The following is a 23740-nucleotide window of genomic DNA, read 5'->3' as shown; positions in this document are numbered from 1 at the left end:
TTTTTTGTAAATACGGATACACGGATCCCCTGCTTTTATTCGAAGATTACATCCTTCTGCCCCTAGCTTTTCAAGCAACTTTTGCTGGGAAGCTCTGCTCCCCACCAGCAGCTGCTCACCAACACAAGTAAAGGCAAACAGCCCCGCCCGGCCTCACCACCTTCAAGCACGCCCCGCCTCCCTCAGGTCACGTGCCACCAAGGCCCCCTTCGCGGGCTGTTTTCAGCGATGCCTACCTGAAGTCCCCAGCCTGAAGCCCCGCCCACCTTCCTCTCTCCTGGCCCCGTCTTGGGACTCGTTGAGCGGCGCTTCAGGCAGTGCGGCGGACAGTCCTATCTCCGGCGCGCCGCAGACCTTGGAGGACCCCAGCGACAGCCGTGGCGTAGAGCCCGGTGGAAGCAGCGGCAGCCGTGGTGGGCGTCGCGAGTGATTGCGCGGCTTGTTTGCCTGTCTCACTTCTCTGGCAGTCCTCGCCGCACTGGCTGATTGTTGTGCAGCCGGCGTCATGTCCGTGAGCGAGATTTTCGTGGAGCTGCAGGGCTTTTTGGCTGCCGAGCAGGACATCCGAGAGGCGAGCTTCCTCCCTCCCATCCCCTTTTCCTTTCCTTGAGTAGCTGGGCCACATCGCCCGACCCTCCTCCGTCACTCAGTCGCGGGCGGTGGGGACGCCTCCGAGGGTGGCTTGCTTCCCCTCTAGTTTCAGGTTAGGCTACTCCCCCGTCTCCTGTCCCGCCCCGGATTCTGGTTCTTGGTGCTTATTCCTTGTTCCGGGTCGCGGCTGCTTAGCATCACCTCTCGTAGTGTCAGTTTTCCTTCCTTTCGGTACTTGTTTATATCGAAGGGTCAGTTAGCGCCTGAGACTCAGCCAAAGCACGTTTCCTGTTATTTGTTGGTGGTGTCTTAAAAAGCACACGTGACTCTTCCTTTAAAAAACTCCCATGGCTTCTCATCCACATACAATAAAAATCCAGACTTCACTGTGGCTCAAAAAGTCTCTCCAATCCGTCCTTACACATTTCTCTTTGTATATTATGTTCAACTTACCTCCTTTTCCCCTAGTGCCCCAAATAGTTTCCTACCTCGGGACTCTTGCATATAATGTTTGCTTTGCCTGGAGTTTGCTTCTTTCGCATTCTTTTCCTGGTTATCTCGTATTCATCTGTGTGTGTCTGTCTCTGTGTGTCTGTCTTTCTCTCTCAGTCTGTTTCCTTCTTAAGACAAGGTGTAGTCCAGGCTGGCCTCCATCTCGAGATCCTCTGCCTCAGCTCCCAAGTGTTGGGGTTGTAGCATGTACCGCCACGTCCGATTTGTAGTCATCTCCTTGATCTCACAATCTGAATGATTGCTTCTCTTATGTTTTCTACGAGCACGTTAACATTTAAAAATTTTGTGTGATGGTTACTTTTTAAAATATCTGTCCTTCCATTTTTTGCTACACTGCCAGGGTAAAGGGACTCTGCTTGAGTCCCCAAGTGGATACGTGGGGTGGGTGACAGCTGTTATCTTTTGGCTGTGTGAGGAATCTAAGGCTTTTCAGTGATTCCTGAAGGTTTCAGGAAAAGCAAGTGGAAAAGTCAGGATTCACACTTGGTTACTTTTCTGTACAGGTTTAGTTCTTGTGAAGACTATTAGTGTTTTGAATGTATGTGAAGATGTGATAGATCAAATATGTTATCTAGTATGTTTAGTATGATTCTGTGATAATGACTATGCTTATCTGATTTTGATTTTTAATTTTCCCTAGGAAATCCGAAAAGTTGTACAGAGTTTAGAACAAACAGCTCGAGAGATTTTAACTCTACTGCAAGGGGTCCATCAGGGAGCCGGGTTTCAGGACAGTAAGTTCTTTGTTTTGATTTTGAAGGTTTTACCCAATTTATCAATCTTTTATTTAAATAGTTAATTTCCATCTAGAAGATACACATTGCCTGTATTGTTTTATTTTGAAAAATGTCCATTGTGCTTTATGGTGTGTAAAAATTTTGAGAAATAAGTGGTTTGGATTATGTTATTACTTGGGTTTTGGTTGATTTTTCACTTTTGCATAATGTGGTTTAAGTAAGAATGTTTTCTATCATGACAGAATTCTACTGATGTTAATTACAGTTTTTAAATAACTCTTTTGTATGCCTAGCAAGTTGTATCTGGTGTGTCTGTTTTGGTAGTATTGGGGTTTGAACTCAGGGCTTTGTGCTTGTTAGGCAAGTGCTCTCTCACTTGAGTCATGCCTCCAGGCCATTGTTTTGTTTTATGAATGGGGTCTTTTTTTTGTGGTGTTGGTATTTGAACTCAGTGACTCACGCTTGCTAGGCAGGCGCTTTACCACTTGAGCCACTGCTGCAGTCCGTCCATGCTAGTCTTAAACTGGGCTCAAATGATTCTCCCCCACTGTAACCTCCTGAAAAGCTGGGATGCTAGGTACATGCTACCATGCCCAGGTTGTGTGTTTGAATCCATGCTTTATGTGATTGGATACTTTTTAATATGCCTTTGTAAATATGAAGTGACCAGTATAAAATGTTCTCAAATTAATGTGTTTATAGTTAGCCCCTTGAATGAGAATCAGATATGTCCAATGTAGACATAGGACCTTTGTTGTAAGATGCAGCCAGCATAGCTAAAAGAGCTGAAATTATTTTCTTATGGGAAATAATAAAATACTGTAGCTTGAAGGTGTCAGAAGCAAGTCATTTACACAGTGATACGGAGTTTGGTCAGCCTGATCAAAAATAATTGGTAAATGCTCTTTTTGACCAAATATGGGAGCTAGAAGTAATTCAATTTTAGCCATCCTCTGAGGGCTGAGTAGGAATAGCAGCTGGTGGACAGGTCTGAAGGTTGGTGTTATTATAATATGACACTTTGCAAATCATCAACGTGTTTCCTAACATACTCCCTTTTGGCAACTTTTTGTTTATTTTTCAGGAGGTTAATCAGTAGGAAAACTAGATGTGGTATTTTGAAAGCCAGATTGAAAAGCAGAGATGTGTACATTTAGCTGTGAGACTTTTAGAAAAATTAATTAAAAATTTCCAGGTAGACTACATAGATTATTAAATAAGAACTGTATTTGAAATGTGGTTTTTGTCTTTTGTGATCAGTTCCAAAGAGATGTTTGAAAGCTCGAGAACATTTTGGTACAGTAAAAACACATCTAACATCTCTGAAGACCAAGTTTCCTGCTGAACAGTATTACAGGTTTGTAAGAAAAATGGCACTGTCTTACAGTGTTAGGTGAAAAAAAAAGGCAGGAGAAAACTTACAGGTACTGAATGATTGCTTATGACTAGGTAAAAAAATCCTATGTAGAAAAAAAAAGAATCACACGGATAATGGGGGTGACAAAATTGATGATTTTGTTTTTTCCTTCTGTTTACTTTGAAATTAGTACTTTTGCAATGAAAAAATATTTAAGAAAATATCTTACATGAAAGTCAAAATTAAGAGTACTGATTTGTTCTACTTGATTTACCCATGCAGTTGGGTGAATTATACTATTAAGTTTGTGGGATTAGGTGGCAGTATACATTTGGAGTTGAGTTTAACCTCAAAGCTTAAATTTCATTGCCTAGGGGTATGTTTAGTTGATATGCTGAATCTTGTTGAATCTATAGCACCATTAATTTTAAGATTATTCCATTATTTTATTACATACCAATAGGGATAAAAACATACTCTAGTCATGATTTTGTAGATCTTAAACTCGGAGTATTGATGCACTATGATAAATAAGAAAGTCAGTTTTTTTTTTTTTTTGATGGGACTGGGGTTTGAACTCAGGACTTTGTGATTGCAAAGCACATGCTCTATTGTTTGAGCCACACCTCCAGTCCCTTTTGTTCTGGATATTTTGGAGATCGGATCTCATGAACTATTTGCCTGGGCTGGCCTCAATTTGATTCTCTTTATCTCAGCCTCCCAAGTAGCTAGGATTATAGACGTGAGCCACGGGCACCCGGCTGGAATCAAGAATTTTTACTTACTTTCATTTTCTTACTAAGAAAGATGTTCTCTTAAGATACACATAGTTAATAAGTGGAATGTGTGTGGTGGGTAGATAGTATAACCTCAAAACAAAATTCTTTAGGGTGGGAGTTAACAAACCACTGGTGGCCCACTGCCTCTGAGATACAAGAATTGCTTTTATATTTACAAGGGTTGTTAAAAGAGAAATCCAAATAAGAACATGTGAAAGTGGCCTGCAGGGTCTAAAATGTTTTACTAGTGGCTAGCCCAAGCTGGCTTCCAACTCATGTTCCTACTGCCTCAGCTTCCCGAGAGCTGGGATTATAGGTATGCATAACCATGTCTGACTTTGTTTAATATATTTGAATGCCCTGTTATGCTCATATATTTTATTTAGCTGGGTTTCACATAAGATTTTTTGAAGAAGAATCCCATTTCTTTTTCTTTTTCATGGGGCTTGGCCTGAGGGCCTATACCTTGAGTTACTGCGAGCTCTTTATTGTGATGGGTTTTTTGAGATATTGCCTCCTGAGTAGCTAGGATTACAGGTGTGAGCCACTGGCATCCAGCTCCATTTCTAAAAGCTGTTTAGACATGCCTGTGTCAGGTGCTTCTTCCTGATAGTCTCTAACGCTGCATCATAAACGTACTTCCTTTCACGCAGATTTCACGAGCACTGGAGGTTTGTGTTGCAGCGCTTGGTGTTCTTGGCAGCATTTGTTGTGTATTTGGAAACAGAAACACTAGTGACTCGAGAAGCAGTTACAGAAATTCTTGGCAGTAAGTGTCTTCCTAGTGGTATCTGCAGAATTCGGCACATAAGCTTAAGTTTTGGTGGGAGGAGCTATGGCTTGTACTTTCTATTTATTACAACAAATGAGAACTACATTGAAAGCTAGTTTCTGGAAATGCAAAAGCTAAAATACTTTTGTATTCTTTGGCTTAAGTTACATTCACATCGTGACTGTCTTTATTTTGATGTTTTTTAGTTGAGCCAGATCGGGAGAAAGGATTTCATCTGGATGTAGAAGATTATCTCTCAGGAGTTTTAATTCTTGCTAGTGAATTGGTAAGAAGCTTGGTAATTTGCTGGGTTTTTTTTTTCTTTTTTTAGGTACTGGGCTTTAAATTCAAGGCCTACACCTTGGGCCATTCCACTAGCCCTTTTTGTGATGGGGTTTTCCAGATAGTCTCTTGAACTATTTGCCCAGGCTGGCTTTCAACTGTGATCCTCCTACCTCCTGAATAGCTAGGATTACAGATGTGAGCCACTGGTGCCTGGACTAGTTGCTTTTTTTGATCATCCTGTGTCACTCTCAGTCTTCTAAATGGATACCAAATCTCAGGAAGTCTTAAATTCTAAGTCATCTGTTAGTCATCAGGTGGTTAGTGACTGCACTGTATGTGTCAGTTTGCTAGGCCTCAAAGAAATGCCAAACAGTGAGGTAGCTGTGCACATTTACTAATGTGTAAATTTTTTTAAGCATATATTGTACAAAGTAATAGGTTTCATTCAGATGTTTCCATATATGCATATAATGTACTTAGATCATATTCACCCCCTCTATAATGTGTGAGTTTTTGAAAGATGATAATACCTCTTTCTTTTAGAGTAGTGGCAAGACTTGTGTTTCTTGTCACACAAGTTAATTCATATAGTAGTTTTAGAGAACAATTTATGTAACTGTTATTCTTATCTTTTATATCTTAATCTCTCAGGAAATTGTCCTACAGAAATAATTCTTTACAGGGAAAAAGCTGTAAAGCATGAATTTGAGTAGTTGTGACAGAGCCTGTGCAGCCAGTAGAAGTGAAAATGTTTATTGGATGGCTCTTGAAGAAAGTTTAAAGCAGCCCAGGGTTGGTATGATGATTCCTTCATCTTTGACCCTGAATTCTTCTGGCTTGTAGTTTTTGTCTCATGTTTCAGAGCTATTGATATAGCTATAGAAATTCATATCTTTATTTGAAGAATAAATATGAATGTGAAGGAAGAATAAATATGAATATGAAGGAAGAAGTAGGGAAAAGGGTATATCCCTTGCTTCAAGGTGTACACACAACTTCCTTTTAGCATTCTAAAGCCTCAGGCTGGGGTGTAATACTCAGTGGTAGAACACTTTCTTAGCATGCACACAGCTCTGGATTCCATCCCCAGCACTGCAGTAAAACAGAAACTCCCAAACACCATTCTAGTGCTTTGTTGGTACTGGAGGCAGATATGGAGTTGTTGGGATATGTATGTGTGGGGTGTGTGAAAATTTGAGGAATTCTCATTGAGGAAGATGACAGGCTATATGGCTTGCTAGGGCTTATTGGAGACAAGTGACCAGTAAACTTGAAGTCCAGCACCATGACAATGTTAGTGGGTAGTGTCTTTAAGACTATATGTGTTGGGAATGTACTAATGCATAGTTGGGGGAAGTCTGGAAGAATGGGAGGATTTTATGGAAAAGGGAATCTGGAGTTGGGTCTTGAAATGTATTTTATTTATCCTTCAAGAGAATGTTGCACTGACTTAATTTTAACTTCTTATCCTGTCTCTCTGCCTTACTGATTCAGGTGACTGGAATTTCTGCTTAGTAGGAGAATGGGGTAATTTGGCCTAGGTTTAAAAAGATTGCAGAGCTGCTGTGACTGCCCTGACATCTCTTTCTTCTGTACGTTAGCTGATGAACTGTATAGTTGACACTTGTTTGATTTAGCACACTTTATTGCATGTTAGCAGGTTTAAGACATTAAAGACATTTTAGAAGACATTAATTATATTAAACCTCTATTTAGCAGAAATTGTCTCATTTCTGATGGGATTGTCTCTGCTTACATGCACCTGAGCAGAGAACATCAGCATAGCTGTCTAGGCCTGAGGTTCTTGTAGTTGTGATTCAGGGTAGGAGTCATGTTGTAATGCACCCATTTCTTTTTTTCCTCGTGTAGTCAAGGCTGTCTGTCAACAGTGTGACTGCTGGAGACTACTCCCGGCCCCTCCACATCTCCACTTTTATCAATGAGCTGGATTCCGGTTTCCGCCTTCTCAACCTGAAAAATGACTCCCTGAGGAAGCGCTATGACGGCTTGAAGTATGATGTGAAGAAAGTAGAGGAGGTGGTCTATGATCTCTCCATCCGGGGCTTCAATAAGGAGACAGCAGCAGCTTGTGTTGAAAAATAGGAGGCTCTTCCCATTCCTGGCCTTGCTGACCTCAGCACTTGCCAGGAAGGGGTGAGCACAGAGTGCCTCTTACCGTAGTTAGGATGCCCAGTTGCTAGGCACCTCGCTTTATTTTCTTAACCAATTGTGTGGTGTAAGTATCAGAATTGAAAACTTTTTTTGGGGTAAAAACGAATAACCTTTCCATGGACAGAATTTTCTTTGTTGTTTCAGTGAATTTGCTCTGTAATTCGTTGTATTTCAGTTTTGTCAAAAGTGTAAATGTCAATCTCTTGGTAAAGTCCTTTTCTTGCTTACCCTGACTGGTGATGTTCTCTTTAAATTTATTGCCTCATTTGTGATTGTTCCAGAAATGACACCTAATATTTTCTGTATCCAAGTTAGCCATCCATTCCCAGGTGTAGCCTGAATATAGTATAAAAATAGATTATTAAAAAGGATGATTGGCAAACAAGGAAAATTTACTTTTCCTTCTTTAAGCCTTGTAAGTGAATCAGGTGTTGAATTTTTTGCCAAGGGAATTATATCCTGGATTCTTTCTTACTGCCATCAAAATGTAAAAGATTAAACTGCAAAGTCAAGCTGAACAAGTTATTTTGGAAAGTTTTTATATCAAGGGATTTAGTAACATCATTCAGTTCTATCAGGCGGGGAGTAAAGCTTAAAACCCCCTGCTTTCTGATGTTGCCTTAACATTCTGCTGTTGCAGCAATTAAAAGTAGTTTCCACACACATCTTGAGCTAACACTTCCTGTGATCTATTGCTAAGCCATGAAACCTTTTTCTTAGCAGCCTTCTAGACTGTTTGGTCTAGGAGTGTAAAGCCACTAGGCGTGTGTTAGTTAGCAGTACCCCAGTGAATATGTTCATAGGGAAAAATGCTGTGCTTCTGGAAGAAAGATAAAGCCTCAGCTTTTTAAAAAAAAATAGTCTGTTGGTACTATGTTTTAGAGTAAGAAATTTTAGGTTTTGATGACTCTCCTAAAAGGTTTTAAATATACAGTTTGGGGCTATACAAAATGTAGATTTTGTTGGTGTCCTATCTCCCCTCTCCCCCTAATTTTTGGGTAGTATTAAGAATGCTTACCAGATAACTCTTGCTGCTGAATTGAAATTATTAAACTGGTGACTTAGGCATGGAAATGTAGCTTAGTGGTATGTCTGTGACTTAATCCACAATTGTTTGATACCCCCTGAAAAGAAGTGGGTAGTGTTTCCAAAAGAGTACAAAATATGTAGACATATTGCCTTTTCTTTCCTATACCAATTTGGGCTTCCTGTTTGTACCATGGAATATTTGGCATTGCCTTCATAGCTTTTTCAGGCCAAATTAAATTCTGACTGCATTTTCTTATCTTAAGGAAAGAAGTAGAAATGAGGTGTTGCTGTTCACTGTTGGATTTTAGAACAGCTTTCCCGACAGTTCTTTTTGCAGTTTGGAGAAAGAAAAAGGTGTTAGGTTCTTAAAGGGCTTAAGGTGGCCACTTAAAATGTGCAGTAATAGCACTGTTGGATTGAGCATCAGAGGCTTTTTGGTTTACATGATTGCACAGTAAGTTTGATAATAGCTTTCTTGGTCTCTTCAGAATAGATTTTGCTTGAGAATATTAAGGCTCTTGCCAGAAGTTGTGGATTTAGGCTTTTTTTTTGGGGGATGGGGGTCTTGCTGTATTGTTTAGGCTGATCTTGATCTCTGGGACTCAAGTGATCCTCCTGCCTTAGCTTCCTGAGCAGCTGGAACTATAGGCATGTGCTACCTTGTCTGGCTATTGAATTTCAGTTTTAGCAAATGGAATTTAAGTGGAAGAGCAAATTCTGGTTTTTAATTCCATTTGAGAATTTAGAAACATCCTGCTTATAATTTTAGTTTGTTGCTGGCTTATAAAGCAAAAAAACCTCTTTTGTGTATTTTTGTAATTTATATGGTGCTGTGAGAACTCTTCCATATAAAGAATGAATTCTGAATGTTTTTGTGAGGTTGAAGGAACCAAGAATGACAAACCTGCTGCTGTGGAATGGTTACACTAAAAGACAGCAGTCACTGTCTGCTTTACTGTGAGGAGCAGGTAATATTTCTCTGCTGTGTCTCCATTGGAGACTTAAAAGCATTTGAACAGAACATGATGAGAAATTGTGGCTCTGGCTTTAGTTTACTATAATTACTTTTTTGTGGGGGGCAGCAATAGAGATTGAACACAGGGCCTTACACATGCTAAGTAGGAACTCTCCTGCTGATCTAGGTCCATAGCCCTCAGAATTACTTATTTCAATTTTAGAAAATCAAATCAGTTAGAAAAAGATGAATTAGGGGATGTTTTCTTACGGATTTATTTATAAGAAGAGAGTCAGCCAAAATTACTTGGTGTTTGCTCTGTCTTAAGTCACAATATGAGTAATACTTAGTAGAATTTGATAAAGAAGGAAAGCTTTGGTAGTATTTTGAGACCTTTACTTAAATGGATGGCTAAAGACACGAGACAATAATATGCAGGTTGCTACTAGCATACTTTTGTAATTGTGTACTCAGATAGTGTGACTTTCTTGATCTAGACTAAACTGTTTGTCCTGCCTTTCAGATAGAGCATCATTGCCATGCCAACACTAAAGTAAGACTTTTTTCAGTATATAATATAATAAAATTGAATAAGCAAAAATAAGCAACCTCTCATCCCTCAGACAGTAACACCAATGAAAAGGCAGGTAAAATTGCCAGGATTGGTTGGTCAATGAGAATAGGGTGACAGAGGGCTGAGATGGCATCTCTGTCAGATTTCCTGCCTGGGTGGCTGTGTGGACTTAGATGCTTTTAACTCAGGTGGGGAGTAGAGAGGAAATATGGGTGTGCAGGGGGCTGAGCGGCTGATGCATTTAGGATGTATTGGATTATGAGGCTTATGGAGCAGTCAGGCGGGTAAATCAGAAGTGGGCAAGCTCTTCTTCCTGGATGGCATGTGAAATGAGATAAGATATGTGCTGAGGACAAAAGCTCCGTTAATGGCATGGTTTAGTGAGTTCGCTAGCGGAAGTATAGTCCAAGAGGAAGTAAAGAAGTAGAAAATGGTCAGAGAAATTGGCAAAAAAGGGCAGGGTGGTTTGTCACAGAAGCCAGATTAAAGGGTCTTAGGAAGTTTTGGAGTAAGAGATTTAAAATACATAATATCACAGCCTAAGAGACCCATGATTTTATTTGTCAGATTAGGCTGTGGTAACAACCCCCAAAGCCCATGGGCATAGACCATGGTTTATTTCCTATTCATAGTCTCTGTGCATTGCAGGTTGGCTGGAGATCTCCACATTGTCCTTATCTAAGCTGACATAGAGCCACCAACTAGACCACTGCCAGTTGTGGTGGGAAGTGTGAAGAGTTGTGGAGATTCTTGCATAAACATATGCTCTGATTTGGAAGTAACACGTCGTTGTCACAATTTGTTGGTTAGAACTAGACGTGGCCTGTTAAACCACAAGGGGCCAGGAAGTGAAACTGCGTTGTAGAGTGAGACTCAGAAAATGATTAGTCAGATGAATTAAACATTGAAGTTGGGGAAATGTTTAGTTCTGTTTGTTAAATGCACTATTGGAAACATGAAGTTCAGTGGGCTTGGGAGGGAGGAAAACTGTCCCAGGGCCAGTCTTGCCTGGTAGAGGAAGAAGAAGCGGATCTGTAGGCATCCTCTGTTAGGTTGGTTTCCTGTTTGGTGTACCTGCACACTTGCGTTTGGTTTTGCATGTGAGTTTATTCACTGAGCTGTATGTGTTCCATGGCTGAGAGAGGGTAACATGCTGGGGAAGAGCTGTGATGCAAGCCCATTGTTTTCTTTCTTTCTTTTTTTTTTAAGGGCACAGGGTCTTGTTCGGTTCTCTTTGTTGGTTCTGAACTTCTGGGCTCAAGGGATCCTCCTGTCTCAGCCTCCTGAGTAGCTGGGACTGTATGTGATTGCCACCATGGCTTAACCCAGACACAAAGACCACTTCCTCCTTGATGCTCTTGTATGGCATCACTCCATATTGACAAGGCAAAAATCAAACCTAAAAAATCCGCACCCATAATGTATGTGTAGCTTTGGGCTAGGTGTAGTTTGTCAAAAAAATGAGCATGAAAACAAGTGGGATACTTGGTTCTTACTCTCAAGATGTTAAGGGTCTAGTTGTGGAGAGGAGGTGCTGAGAAAAGATAAACAGTAAGAGTTAAATAACTTATTCAAGTGCTACTATGATTTATTATTTTTTTTGCAGGGAAGGGGCAGTACTGAGGTTTGAACTCGGGGCTTATGCTTGCTAGGAAGGTGCCACATCTCTGGCCCTTTTGATTTATTTATTTTTATCAGCTTTTATTTTAGTAAATTTTACATGTAAAATTGACCTATATAAAGTATATAATTCAGTGATTTAACTTGTCAGGTAGCAGAATTACCAGATTTAGAACATTTTTATCTCTCAAAAAGATCCCTGCACTGCCAGCCCTAGGGAACCCCTAATCTATTTTCATCTGCACAGTTTTCCTCTTCTGGACATTTCATGTAAGTGGAATTATAAGTTACATGAGCTTGTCTTTTCACTTAGCATGTTTTTAAGGTTTATCATGTCATAGCATAGTTAGTGTTCCTTTTTGTTGTTGAGTAGTATACTGTTAATACTGACTTGTACCACTTTTTTTTTTTTTCCTTCCTTTTGCAGTGCTGGGGATGGAACTCAGGGCTTTGCATGCTAGGCGAGCACCCTAGCACTGAGCTGTACCCCACCTTAGATATTCCACATTTTATCTATACATTCATCAGGTGATGAAGGCTTAAGTTTCTTTTTTTTGGCTGTTAGAAATAGTGCTACTCAGAACATTAGTGTGAAAATCTATGTGTGAATACACATTTCAATTTCTTTTGGGTGGATACTTAGGATTTTATGGTAAAAAAATTTTTTTTTCTTTTGTGGTACTGGGGTTTGAACTTATGGCTTCCCGCTTGCTAGGCAGACACTCTTATTACTTGAGTCTTGCCTCCAGCCCTTAAAAGTAGTAATTTTATGTTTAGCTTTCTAAGAAATTGCTAATCTGCTTCTCAAAGTGGCCATATCATTTTATATTCTCACCAGCAATGTATGATGGTTCCCTTCTATGAATTGAAATTCAAGGCAGTCGCAGACAAGATGTCATTTGCATGTTTCTTTTGACAGTATTGGGGTTTGAACTTGCTAGACAGGCATTCTACCTCTTGAGCCATTCCACCAGCCCAAGATGTCATAGTAACAGTACTTAAATGCTAAATTAACTAAACTATTGAGATAGAAATTTAGGAGGGATAGCTTGACCTAGTTCATGAAAGTGGTAGGATTTAGATAAGCATGGAACCAGAAGGTCATTGTGGTGGCAGAACAGTTGAGACCAATGCACAATTTAATGAGGATAGTGGTATCACCCATTCAAAAATCTGGCAAGGTCAAAGTGTTAGAATTAGAAAAGCCTGAAGTGAGAGGCTAGGGAGTTTGGATTTTGAATGATAGGCATTAGAGGACAGATTTTTATGAAGTGTGGAGGAAACAGTTTTGGAGTCAGACAGCCCTAGCTTTGAATTCTCTGTCACATTATTAATGGGGCAAGACCACAGGCAGGGAGAACTGTGAGCAAGCTCTTGCTGTCTTTGGTTATAAATGGTCATGTTGGGCTGCTGGTGAAATCCAATGCAGATTAAAAAATGACCCAGCCTGCTGACTGATGGAGTCATGGATAGATGGAGGAAGAATGAGAGGAGTCAGAGGTGCTCAAGCTTCTGAAAGGATACATATGAGAGAGTTGGAGCTAGTTTCTGAGGGAAGAGGTTCAGTTTTGTAACCATTGAGTTTACGGGGATAGTGAGACTTTTAGAATAAGATTTTAGGAGCCTGAGGTTGCTTTGTATTATTTGAGCCTGTGACTGTAGAGAAGGGGAGGTGTGGGAGAGAAGTGGAGAGGTGTGTACTAGTAATCAACCCAGGATGGGATTGAAGACATTGAGATACGAGAGAGGAGCCAGGGACCTCTGTCTGGGTCTGTTGAAGCAGGAGCTGGAGACCAGGTGTGACATGGGCACAGTGTGTTCTATCACACTAGGGATTTTTACGTACTATAAGGTTTTGACTAAAGGAAAATAGACCTATGAAACATGTAGACCCCTAAGACAAGATAGTTGGGCTTGTAAGAAAGAAATGATAATGGAAGTTATTTACTCTGACCCTTACATCAGTTACTTATCTGGTGTCATTTAATATTAATTAACATTTACCCACAGCCATCTGCTCTGGCTAGTGTTCTGCATTCATCCATGGCAGCTGTGTGTTTCCCTGACAGAATGCTGGCCTTGCTGTCTGGACATAGCAGCTAGACCTGCCAGTGAGGCCAGTTAAAAAGTTGAAAGACTCCCCTTCAGCTTTCTCTGTCACATCCCTGTTGTCATACCTTCCATTGATAAGCCCTTTGCTCACCATGACAGCTGATGTGAAGCCAGAGTGTTTTGTACAGTTGGAAAGTACAAAGGGCAGGGTATTTGTTTCTACTTTCTGGGGGGAAGACTGTAGAGTGTTAAAAATCAATCAAGGGATAGGATTAGAAGCACAGTCAATGGATTGCTCCCTTCTGCTTAATAAACAGAATAAATAGACCCAGGGCCAATGTAACTCAGGTGGAGACTTATAATCAATCATGTTGGAAGTTAGTAACACTTGGCTTTTTTGAATTCAGAAGTTAATTTTTAAGTCAGCATGGATGAACTCAGGTTCTTTTTCTTTGACTATGCCTAGGAGTTTTGGTCATCAGTGTTCTTGGGGCCAGCACTGCCTTGGACATTAGTAGGAAAAGAGCCAGAACTCTGTCCACTAGGGTTGTAGGGGAGGGAGCTCTTCCATGCGTTATGTGGTCCTACTGCATCAAGGACAGGGACAAGGATGTAGCTTTATGCTGTTTAACATAACTGGCCAAAAGGACGTCTTGAGTATGGCTGCAGCCTGCCTTGTGTCATCAAGCAGCCCTGCCTCTTTCCTTAAACCAAAGCAATCTGGAAGTAGGAATATTTCCCCAGATACCTTCACTGAGAAAAAGAGAGGAAAACAGTTGGCATGGGTGTTTTTGAACTGATTTTTGAAGGAGAACTTTGGTTTTAATCCTCATTTTCAAAATATGCTTTGGAAGGAGGGAGGGAATACTTTAATAATGTCTGGCATGCTGTAGTAGGGCCTGTGGAGACACTTCTTGGGTGATATTTAAATGTGTACACCATTGTTTTATAACAGATTTTCTATGTTTTTCTCTTTTTGACTTACATTACCTTTATAAAAGAATGAAATCATCAGAAAATTGGGAAATTAACAAAAACATAAAGATGTGTATATTTGCATTGTGATTATCTTAAATAGAGTACTAACTTAAAAAAACTATTTTGAGATACTTTTTGATTCTACTACCCTGTTTTGTCTATTTTGAGACAGAGTCTTGCTATGTAGCTCACGTTGGCTTTGAACTCGAGTTCCTTGTGCCACCACCTCCCCAGTACTGGGATTACAGGTATGAACCACCAAGCTTTGGTCTGAATATTTTATCTAGCTGACTGCTCATGGGAGTGGCCTGCTTGTGTTGAGCTACTTGTGCAGAGGTGCAGATGGCTGCATGGTCTCTAGTTTTCAGCAAGCTCAGTGGAGTTGCTTCCATCCCTGAGCAACTCATTTCTCAACATCTCTCTTGTACAAAGCTGGCATCATTGGAAACTACAATTGGATTTTCCTGTGAAATTAGGAACATTTTTGTGCAACTTTCCATTTTGCCAAAGCATTTTTATGTTCATCACACCATCTGACTTGAAGCTTTCCTGTGACCCAGTCTGTGTGTCTTCATGGGAGGCCAAGACATGTGGAGGATGGCATTCTAGGAGTTTAACTTCTGTTGCCCTCCACTCGTTTCCTCTCTGGGTCTGTCATCTCATGTGCCCATGGGCTTGTGGTGTAGCCTTGAATTCTGATCACCACTTGGACACCTCAGTGTCAAGGGTTCAAAATTGGCCTGTGCTGCTGGTGGAAAACTAGTGAGTCCTTAGAGTGTGATGCAGAGTATCATGTGACAGCCATTCCACTCATGGGCTATACTTGAGAGAATTGAAAAGCTATGAATACACAAAAACAAAAGTTCATAGCAGCATTATTCACAATAGCAAAGAGTGGGAATGACTTAAATGTCTATGAAGCGATGAATAGATCAAGTGTGCTATATATGAATGTTTGGCAATAAAAAACAAATTGTTGTGCTGCACTGATGTGTACTACAACAGTGATCTTGGAAGCATATTATTTGAGAAAAGCTAGTCACAAAAGACCAAAACCAGCTGGGTACTGGTGGTTCACGCCTTTAATCCTTGCTGTTTGGGAGGCTGAGATTGGAAGGATCATGATTCAAGGCCAGTCCAGGCAAATAGTTCATGAGAACCTATCTTCAAAATAAGCAGAGCAACGTGGAGTGAGGATGTGGTTCAAGTGGTAGAGCACCTGCTTTGTAAGCACAATTGCTCTGAGTTCAAATCCAAGTCCACCAAAAAAATCCACCCCCCCCCCACAAAAAACCCCAAACAAAAGACCACAGCCTCTTATACAATACTGCATTCATAGTGGGCAATGCCTCCATGGAAAGAAGAATGAGGAGGGGCTACAGGGCCCTGCATCCCTAGAAAAGATAGGTGGCAGATTCAGATCAGACAGTGTGACCATTTCAGTATCTGGGTTAGGGTTCACCATGGTGCTGAGCTGGAGGCACTTGGGAGGGGGATAACTTGCATGTGTTGGCGAGAGATGGAGAGAGGAATCCAGGTGAGCACCCTGCTTATATTGGGCTTTGTGGCTTAGACCACATCTTAGGAAACTGACAGTATTTCCAAGATGATTTTGATACATGCGACACATTGGAGTATGTCATGTAGGTTGGGTATCTGGTAATTCCTCACTATTGTTTTGTGCTTTTTGTTGCAAGAATTTTAGACCCTAAAGAGGAATTTATTGAAAGGATGTAGAGCAACCTGCAAAAGTTACAGGAGAGCTTACGGATTATCAGTTTTTCAAATTGAGACTAAAATAGACAAAATTTACCATTTTAACCATTTTTAAGCAAACGTTACTGTGGCATAGTGTATTCTCATTGTACAACCATCTCTACTATCCATCTGTGAAATTCTGTACCTGTTACACAATATCCCCCACACCCCTTCTAGCCTGTGGTAACCTCCATCCTACTTTCTGTCTCTCTATTATAGATACCCCAGGAACCTCCCACACATAAGTGGAGTCATGCAGTGTATGTCCACTTGTGACTGGATTATTTCACTTAGTGTAATGTTTTCCATGTTCATCAGTGTTGTGGCATACACCAGAATCTTCCTTTTCAAGGCTGAGTAACATTCCTAAATAATATGTATTATTTATGTGTTGATGGACATTTGAGTTGCTTCCACTTTTTTGACTACAGTGAATTGGGCTGCATTGTTTTCTTCTTTTTTTGATACTGGGATTTGAATTCAGGGCCTTGAATTTGCTAGGCAGGTGCTCTACCACTTGAGCCACACCCCCAGCACTTTTTGCTTTTACTTGTTTTTTAGATAGGGTCTCATACTAACTTTGCCTAGGCTGGCATTGACCTCAATCCTCCTAACCTCTGGCTCCTGATTACAGGCATGCACCATCACACCAGGCCCTGAGGACATGAGAGAATGTGATAGATACGATTTTCACAGGCCACAAACTTAGGCATGCAAAAGAGTATCTTATTTTTTCTATAATTGAACCTAATTTCTACTTTGAACCTCTTTTCTCTCTGAGAGTAGTAAACAATTCTAGATTACTTGTCCTAAGTGACTTAGAAGTGTTCTTAGTGATTGTTTTTTATTGTCGTACTGGGGGTATATTGTGACATTTACAAAAGTTCTTATAATATATCATAGTTGAATTCACTCCCTCCATAATTTTCCTTTATCCTCCCTCCTCCCATTCTGTTCTCAGCAATTTTGGATGAGAAACCAAATCATGATTTCTTTTCTTTCTGCCCTGATCCCTTTTATGGGTCTCGGTTCTGTGTCATGGCAGTATGTATATGTACACGTGTGTGCTTGAATATGTGGCTGGTCTGTAGTCATGCTGTGCTTTGGACTAATAACCTTGGAGGTGTAATTCTGTTTTCCTCATTCCACTTTGGTATCCATGAAGCCTGCTTTCTCTCAGCCTCTGACCCAATATAGCCCATGCATGTCCTTGTGGCTTCCCCTACAAGACCAGTTCTTTTTCTCCATTGGCTTTTACACCCTACCTGGCCTGAGGGAGGCTTGTAGGGAGGTCTACCCTGTCACCTCAGCTGCCATTCTGCAGAGCTGGTTTGGGGAAGTAATACTTGGCTGCCCCCCTGCCTGGGAGGCCTGATGAGGAGCAGGCTGAAAGTCCTCTCTCCATCACATCTCTGATTGTGTTGGGGTTCTGTCATTCTATACCTTGGAGATAACCTTGGGGGATTGGTTAGGATCAGCAAGTGTCACTAGCTTCTAACTTCCCTGTGTCTCCCCCTGCCTTCTGTCCTCACCCTAGATTGTGTCTATTTCTCTGTTTAGTTTGTGTGTGAAAACGTGGCTGGAGAAGCTTTTCTCCAGGATCCATGTTTATACCAAGAGCTTAGCAGCTGAGCTCCAGGAAGACACTTCATTTGGATCTCAGCTTCTCTGCAGTGAGCTGCTGTTCCTGAGGCCTAGAGGAGGGGCCAGGAAGCCACCTGCAGACTGCCGCTGCTTCTCCAGCTTCAGCTCAGGTCACTCACTGTCCCCCTCGTTTTGGTGTGTTTCACAGTTCCTTGGGTGTTTCCATGGTTTATCCACTGTGGTGCCTTAGTGTGCACTCTTCTGCTTGGAATGCTCATTGCTTGAGTGCCTCCAGTTCAGTGTCTGATCCTGGGGTACGTGTCCTTCTAAGCCTTCCATTGGAAACTAGGCACATCCTTATTCTTTTCAGAGTCCCCTGCATTTTCCCCTCAGAGCAGTTGTCACTTTGTGTGATTATTTTCTGTGGTTTGCCTCCTCAAGGGGAGGGATAATATTTGTTTTGTTCACATAGTGTATGCTCAATGAATGCTTATTGAAAGAATGACTGTTTTGCAGGTGTGGAGAGCTACTCAAAACAGTAAAGAAACCCATTCCCACACAGAGTGGAGGAAAAGAGAGGGACTCATGTTTTTGGATTAATGAGCTTTTCCTATGCCCCAAATCCAAGGTCACAATTCAGAAGCAAATACCCACACTGCCAAATATAAGGTCAACCACAAAAGGGAGCTCATGAAAACAATAAGATTGTCACATCTGTAAGCCAACATTTGCTCAGTGGCTTTGTCTTTCCCCTTTTCTAAACAGAGCAGTCAGCACCAGGATCAGCAAAACTCACAAGCAGCCCTGAGCTTCAGTTGCTAGGAGAACCTCTGTTATGTTAGGCAAGAAGAGGTGCTGAACAAGGCTTGGCCAGACATCATTCAACCTCTGGACATGGCTCAGTCTGCCATTGGGATAATGCTGATTTCTTTTGGGCTACTTTTCCTTCCTTGCTTCTGTGATGATGGTGGTTAAGTGAGAAATAGAAGATTATAAACCATGGAAGTACAGAAAGACACTGGCCTAGTTTAGGTTCTCTGGTGGGCCCACGCCCATCTTTGTGTATATATCCATTTAACCCAGGTCGCCTGATAGCAGCAGGTGATGGAGCTGAAGAGTGGTTAGGGGTGGCTGTGTGTGTCTTGGAAGGCATATGCATGGAGGGGTCTAAGGACTACTGCCTCCACACTCTGCTCAAACAACATGGCCACTGAGCATGTGCACCCACAGCTGCCAGGCCTGAGTTTTTGAGAGCAGCTGCCAAGTTTTAAATACTGGCAACTAATTCAAATTAAAATGCTGTGTTAGGTCACACTGCAGGCGCTGCGGGGCCACTGAGGCAGAGAGGTTTTTCTGCTGGAAAAGAGGACTCAATGAGGACTTTTCTTTTTGGGGATCTGGCAGCTGAAAGGCCAGGTTGGAAAGGCAGAGGAGTAAGGCAAAGGCATTGGCAATGACACTACTTTTCTGCACAAATAAGTTGGCTTTTTTCTTTTGAGCTGGGGAAAGAACCCAGTTAACCCCATATTCTATCACTGAGGTATGCATCAAGCTTTGAGGTTTATTTTCATGTGTGTTTTGTTTTTCTGCTTTTTTCATTTTTATTAGGATGTATTCGTTGTACAGGGGGGATTCATTGTGACAATTCTGAATAGGCTTACACTGTACATTGGTTAGCTTGCTCCCAGGGAAGCTTGACCCTTTCCCTGCTCCACTTAAAGCAATTGTAAGAGGTTTCATTGTTCTATTTGGTATATGTATATGAAACCCATCGACCGTATTCCCTCACCTTCATCTCACGCAGTTCATTTTTTCTTTTTCTTTTTTTTTTTGGTGGTACTGGGAGTTGAACTCAGGACCTTGAGTTTGCTAGGCAGACACTTGAACACTTGAACCACTGCACCAGCCCTATGATGTTCATTTTTAAACTGCTAATCACAAAGAGAACACAGGAAGAAAGAGACTTGATAGCTGACTTTTAGAATTCAAGGAGAGATGGGCTTAATGTTCTACATTATGCTCACATAACAAAGGGAAGTCAGCTTCCAAACCCAACATCTTATTTCCTTGCCCCAGACCCTCTGTTGAGCTCCTGATCCAGCCCAGTCTCTTTACTTTGTCCCTTCCCCCCATTTTCTCAGTTTTTCCAAATCCCCCTCACTGTGTTTTCAATGAGTCCCCCAAAGTACCTGTGTTGGAAACTTAATCCCCAAAGCAACCATGTTGAGAGGTGAGACCTTTAAGAGGTGATGAGAACCTGAGAGGTCTGCCTGTGTGAATAGATTGTGGGAGTGGGGTCCTGACAAAAGGATGAGTTCAGGAGTTCACCCCATCCCTTCTGCCTTCCACCATGGGATGGTACAGCAAGAAAACCCTCACCAATTGCCAGTCCCTCAATCTTGACCTTCCCGGCCTCCAGAACTGTAGGAAATAAATGTTTCTTATGAATTACCTAATTTCAGGAATTCTGTCACAGCAGCATACATGAGCTCAAGTACCCTTGTTGGCTGGGTCACTTCAGTCCTTTACCACACTCCAGCTAAGCTGAGCAGAAAGGGTATTCTTGGAAAGCCACTGAGCAAACAGTGTTAACTGAGGAGCCAGAGAACCAAGGGAAGTGGGAGATAGAGATTGCAGCCAACTTCATGCTGTGCCAATAGTGTGGGTTGGAGGCAAATTTGGATGCTGCTCAGCCGAGAGGACAAACATCCCTTACCAGCAAAGTCTGTCTTCCAGACCCAAGCCACCCACCCCTCTGTGTTCCATTCTTACCCTCCTCCTTTTCCTATTTCTGTAGGCTTGGATGTGACTCATTTCTGAAGCCTTGCTTGGGGTAAGATTTATTTATTTCATACACATCATGCTAACCCTGGATGGCCAAAGCATTCTGTAGCTGACACTTGGGTGACACACTGTCTTAGAAATGAGAAGGTAGGTTCAGAGCTGCAGTCAGCACTGGAATGTGAGCCCACGTAGTCCTAGGCCAGTGCTGATGCTACCAGTCTTTATTTTCAGGGAATGCTGTGTGTGCTCAGGGCCCTAAGGTGTACTGTAAGACGGTAAAACAGCATTGCAGGGACACCTAAAGAACACAGATGAGTGCTGGTGGAGTGGCTCAAGGGGTAGAGTTCCTGCCTAGCAAACGTGAATCCCTGAGTTAAAAAAAAAAGGCACAGCTGAGGTGGGCTAAGAATGTAGTAGAAGGTCAGATCAACCTACACTAGGAACATTGTAAACTTTATGGTTTTTGCTACCTGGTCAGAAGGTAGAGACTGGACAAGACTAGCTATGTGATTTATAGGGCTCAGTGCAAAATAAAATATAGGAGGCCATGTTTGAAAACTAAGAATGTTAAGCCATGTGCTAGGCCTTCTAATGGCTAGGCCTTGTGAACTGGGCCAGGTCACACTCCAAGACGCTGGCTCTGTCTGGGGACTATTCCACCAGATACCTGCAGGCCATGCCTGGGGAAGGGATGCAAAAGGGTGCTTAGAAGGCAGGGACAAGCCAGGCACCATTGGCTCACACCTGTATTCCTAGCTACTTGGTAGGCTGAGATCAGGAGAATCACTGTTTAAGGCCATCCTGGGCAAAAAAGTTCATGAGGCCCCATCTCCAAAATAATCACAGCAAAAAAAAAAAAAAAAAAAAAATCTACTGGAGGTGTGGTTCAAGCAGTAGAGTGCCTGCTTTGGAAGCGTGAAGCCCTGAATTCAAACCCCAGGCCCACCTAAAGGGAAAAAAAAAAAGTCAGGGACAGATGTCAGGCTTTCCAATTAGAGAGCTCCCTACTTGCCGCCACATCTTTGTGGCTAGTTTAGAATCCAAAATGGGTTCTGTTTGAGACATTAAGAAGTTAGGAGATTTGAATTCTATCTTCCATCTGTGCAAATATGAATGAATTGCTTCCTTTCCCTGGTCCTCAGTTTCCTTATCATTATATTGAGGCGGGTGGCACTGATCTCTAAAGTTTCTGCCAACTCTAAGAGTTCTTTGAGTTGGACTTTTAATGCATGTGTAGTCCATGTGACATCAGCCATAAATGTGTTCTGTGAGGTCCTGAGCAGACTCATTCAAGGACAAAAGCTGAAGCAGGAAGATCTTGAGTTCCAGACCAGTGAGGGCCACTTACTGAGTTCAAAGCCAGCCTGGGCTGCATAGTGAGATCCTGTCTCCAAAAAAAGAAAAAGAAAGGAAAAGATGGTGAGAGAAAAGTTAAACTGGAATTTTGGACCCAATGCCCAAACTCCTAGGATTTTTTCCACATGACAGTTCTGGCCACTTGCCCTTATATGCCAAATAAAGAGGCATGGTGAAGGCAGAGAAAGGCTTATTACACAGCTTGGGACTTGCCATGGGAAGAGGCAGAGTCAGCACTTAACTTATCTTTAGCTACTTCAAGGTATAGACCTGAGATATTTTACCCTGTAGGTTTAAGTAGACAACTCTGGGCAGGAGACAAAAGTATGTGTAAACAGTCCCAGTCACAGGTGTGTTCTAGTTGGTCATTATCTCAGTACTTGTTCAGGGAGAGTTTCCAAAGTTGTAATCTAAGGTCATTGTCACCTGGAAGGTGGTTCATCCTGAGGAGGGTAGTTTCTGTCCCTTGTCATGAAGCTGTTATCATCTGTCTTTCCTGGAATCCAAGGTGAGTGCAAAGAGAATGACTTAGATCAAAAACAGATACAAAATGAAGGAGAGATACCATGCTTTTCTCCTGATACTAATTTGTGGGCCCAAGTAAGGCATCTTTACTTTGACTCTAATATGGAAGTCACCTTTGACCAGCTAGCAAGAAATATAAAACTTAAGATCCCCCCTCTCTTCTGTTGTGTGTGGGCAGGGCAGAGTGATGATAAGCTACAGAAAAGGGTGGACAACCAGTTCCCAAATAAATGTAAAGGCTGAGGAAGCAACCCTTAGCATTACAATCACATAGAACACTTGGCATGCAAAGTGGGTTTTGTTTTACAGCATGGGCAGAAATTTCTTGTGGATTTCCAGCAAGCAACAACAGGGGTCTCTGACTTTAAAGGAAATGACAATAGAAAAACAAACTAAAAATATGTGGTTGGTTTAGGGTTTTTACAGGCTCTTTAGGGGGGGCAGTTCAAAATTAATATCAGGATCTCGCTGTACGTTTAGTTTGTATACACTGATGCTCTCTTCCATGTAGTCCCATGTCATAGTGTGAGTTCCCTCAGTCATGATGACTCAGTCATTGTCTTCCGGGAGACCTGTGCTAATGAGCTCTTCCAGGTATTGTTCTAGAGGTGTGTTCAGAGCAGCTGGTTCAGATTCTGGTATGAAGAGGGACAGGGTTATGGGTGTGAGACACATTGAATTTGAAAACCAAATTTCTGACATTTTATGTGAAGATAAAGCAAATAAAAAACATCTCAAGCTATGGTACAGAAGAGCATGAGACTAGTGGGAGGAAAGAAGGTACAGAGGGGAGGGAATTTTTGGGGAGGTTTAACTGTTTATGTGAACACACTTATTCATTAATATTTGGAATAGTGTATAAAATAACTTGTGTTTACAATACCTTAAACATTTTCCTGTTTTGTTTTAGGATTTTTTGTTTTTGGTGGGACTAGCATTTGAACTTAGGACTTAATGCTTGCAAAGCAGTTGCTTTACTGCATCAACCATGACTTCAGTTCCATTTTCCTGTTTTGAAAAGTAAGATTTTTTTGTTCCACACTTGGGCCAATGGAGGGGCCCTTTGCAAGCAATGACCTTCTCATTTTGGGTGTACCATTTGTCCTCATTATCTTTTGTGACTCATGTCTGTTTGGTGTGACAATCTTTTTTTCTTTAAGTGTAATGTAATTTTCCTTCTCCAATGTCAGTTTCATGTTTTCCTCCAGAAATTGTGAGAAAAAAATCTTCATCGTCGATTCTTGATCCAAATTTGGCTTTTTCCTTTAGGATAGAAAAAAAATGTGTGCCAAGAAAAATTTCAGGAACAAATTGAACTA

At 41.6% G+C, this 23740-nt stretch overlaps 1 protein-coding gene across 2 annotated transcripts; it reads left to right on the top strand.

The window, feature by feature from the left end:
* Window positions 1–339: 339 nt before the first annotated feature.
* Tsn (translin) lies at window positions 340–7433 on the top strand. Of its 2 annotated transcripts, XM_020175365.2 has the most exons (6): window positions 343–571; window positions 1745–1838; window positions 3102–3198; window positions 4631–4746; window positions 4956–5035; window positions 6904–7433. In XM_020175365.2, exons 1-6 carry the CDS (start codon window positions 506–508, stop codon window positions 7135–7137), a joined length of 687 nt encoding a protein of 228 aa, XP_020030954.1. In that variant the 5' UTR covers window positions 343–505; the 3' UTR covers window positions 7138–7433. The 2 variants fall into 2 exon arrangements, with proteins under 2 accessions (XP_020030955.1, XP_020030954.1); XM_020175366.2 differs by lacking the exon at window positions 4956–5035 and having other exon boundaries at window positions 340–571; window positions 6904–7129.
* Window positions 7434–23740: the final 16307 nt, after the last annotated feature.

The sequence above is a fragment of the Castor canadensis genome, chromosome 4, assembly GCF_047511655.1.
Source record: "Castor canadensis chromosome 4, mCasCan1.hap1v2, whole genome shotgun sequence".
In the NCBI taxonomy this organism is placed as follows: Eukaryota; Metazoa; Chordata; class Mammalia; order Rodentia; family Castoridae; genus Castor; species Castor canadensis.
This window is presented reverse-complemented; position numbering and strand designations above follow the sequence as displayed.

Coding starts and splice junctions, on each gene's coding strand:
- Tsn (XM_020175365.2), top strand. CDS start 506: ATGTCCGTGAGCGAGATTTTCGTGGAGCTGCAGGGCTTTTTGGCTGCC. Junction 1,839..3,101: donor GGGAGCCGGGTTTCAGGACA/GTAAGTTCTTTG, acceptor TTTTGTGATCAG/TTCCAAAGAGATGTTTGAAA. Junction 3,199..4,630: donor CCTGCTGAACAGTATTACAG/GTTTGTAAGAAA, acceptor CCTTTCACGCAG/ATTTCACGAGCACTGGAGGT.